At 50.4% G+C, this 1,957-nt stretch overlaps 1 protein-coding gene across 1 annotated transcript in view; it reads left to right on the forward strand.

The window, feature by feature from the left end:
* The window catches only part of DISP2 (dispatched homolog 2 (Drosophila)), an 11,582-nt gene extending 9,829 nt beyond the window's left edge, over positions 1–1,753 (forward strand). The window contains exon 7 of the mRNA XM_010017076.1: positions 1–1,753. This exon is cut by the window's left edge and continues 1,688 nt beyond it. Coding sequence (XP_010015378.1) covers positions 1–1,753 — 1,753 coding nt within the window.
* The last annotated feature ends 204 nt before the right edge of the window (positions 1,754–1,957 follow it).

Consider the following 1,957-nt stretch of genomic DNA (forward strand, 5'->3'; position numbering starts at 1 on the left):
TGAAGTCTTCCTGCACTGCATCAAAATGATGCTCCTGGAACAGGGCAGGGAAGGGGCAGAAACGTATGATTTGGGCCTCAGGTTTGATGGGGAGGGAAATCTCGCTGCCTTAGTGCTGCAGTTTCAAACTATTTATCACTATAGCTTCAACTACACCAAAGCCAAACAATTCTATGAGGAGATCAACCTCTGGGTAACAGAGGAAATGAAAACTGCCCCCGTGGGGCTCCAGAATGGGTGGTTTACCAGTAAACTAGAGCTATACAACCTCCAGCACAGTCTCAGCACAGAAACGATGGTGGTCATGGGGCTCTCCATAGCTGTTTCCTTCGTGGTGCTGCTGCTCACTACCTGGAATGTTCTCCTCAGTGTTTTCTCTGTTACTGCCATCGCGGGCACTGTCCTGGTAACCATGGGCCTTTTGGTCCTCTTGGAGTGGCAGCTCAATGCAGTGGAGTCTCTCTTCATTTCAGCTGCAGTAGGTCTCTCCGTTGACTTTACAGTCAACTACTGCATCTCCTACCATCTGTGCCCCCATTCGGACCGCCTGAGCCGCGTGGCCTTTTCCCTGAAGCAGATGAGCTGTGCCACGGCCATGGCAGCTTCTGCTCTCTTCTCTGCAGGCGTCATTATGCTGCCCGCTACAGTCCTGGCCTACAGGAAGCTGGGTATATTCATCATGATGATCAAGTGTATCAGCTGTGGCTTTGCCAGCTTCTTCTTCCAGTCACTGTGCTGCTTCTTCGGTCCAGAAAAGAACTGTGGGCAGATCCTTTGGCCTTGTGCCCATACCATGAAAGAGTATTCTGATGACTCCGGGCTGAACGGAAGCTTTGCCTGTGGGGGGAGTGAGAAGCAAAACCGGTTGCGGAAGGTGCAGGAATCCAACACTGCAAATGAGCAATATGAGCTCCAGCCCTTGTCCAGGAAACTCAGCGACAGTTTTGACAACAGCACGTCCACAAGCAAGCTGTCCAACCGGCCCTCAGTGCTCTCGGAAGACACACAGGTTGAAGACAACAGATGCCCCCGAACAGGAATGCACCCCTCCCATGAGAGAGACAGACGGAACCTGCAGGACACCCTTGGAGAGCAGCAGGTTGGCCTGTGCCAGTGTCCTGCTCTGCAAACTTCCTCTCCTTACAAGCACAGCAACTCAGAAGCAGAAATTCAGAGGGAGAGACTCTGCCGAGACTGTCGATGTCGGAAGTATGGCTTGAAAGCTTGGGATGGGTCTGGGCTGGATCATGTCCAGGTGGCTGGCATGAAAGAAGAAGGGCAGCTCAATAAATCACAGTGCTCTAGTGACACTGCCCAGCAGCAGTCAGATTATACCTCAGACAACAGCCATCTCCCTGCTGCTGACATCTACAAAAATCACAGATGCCTTTGTTCTCTTGGCAGCTCTTTCGACATGCTCAACATCTCCAGTGAGACGTCGATCAGTGATTTTGAGCAAGGCCTAAAGCTTGCTGAATCAGCCAGTTCTTGTCCTGATGTCTTAGAGCTGTCTGATTCGTACAGTCAAGCAGAGAGGGGTTACTTGAACCCGAAGAGAGAGACCCTGCGGCTGGACCTGAGGGAGACTGTCTTTGATATCTCTCCAGCCGCATCACAGCAGAACAGCTCTTCGTGGAAGAATCGATTTGGCTTAGGGAGTGAGAGTCCAGTTGTGCTACCAAACAGCCAGCCAGACATGCCTGATGTTTGGATCAAACGCTCTAGTGCACAAAGTTCTGGTTACAACAGTTGAAATCTTGCAGAAAACGAAACTGTACTCTAAAGGAAGTCGAAATCTCCTTGGAACTGTAAATATCAGTTTTTTCCTCCCACCTCTCCTGGAGCTGAGACTACTTCTAAGTGTTTCAGCTGTACAAATACCCATGTTTCCACAGAACCAGCAAATCTGGTATTAGAGAGGATGTGAGATCAGTCTTGATGGAGTACAAGCCCTTTG

This window comes from Nestor notabilis, unplaced genomic scaffold, assembly GCF_000696875.1.
Source record: "Nestor notabilis isolate BGI_N333 unplaced genomic scaffold, ASM69687v1 scaffold30716, whole genome shotgun sequence".
NCBI classification, from domain to species: Eukaryota; Metazoa; Chordata; class Aves; order Psittaciformes; family Psittacidae; genus Nestor; species Nestor notabilis.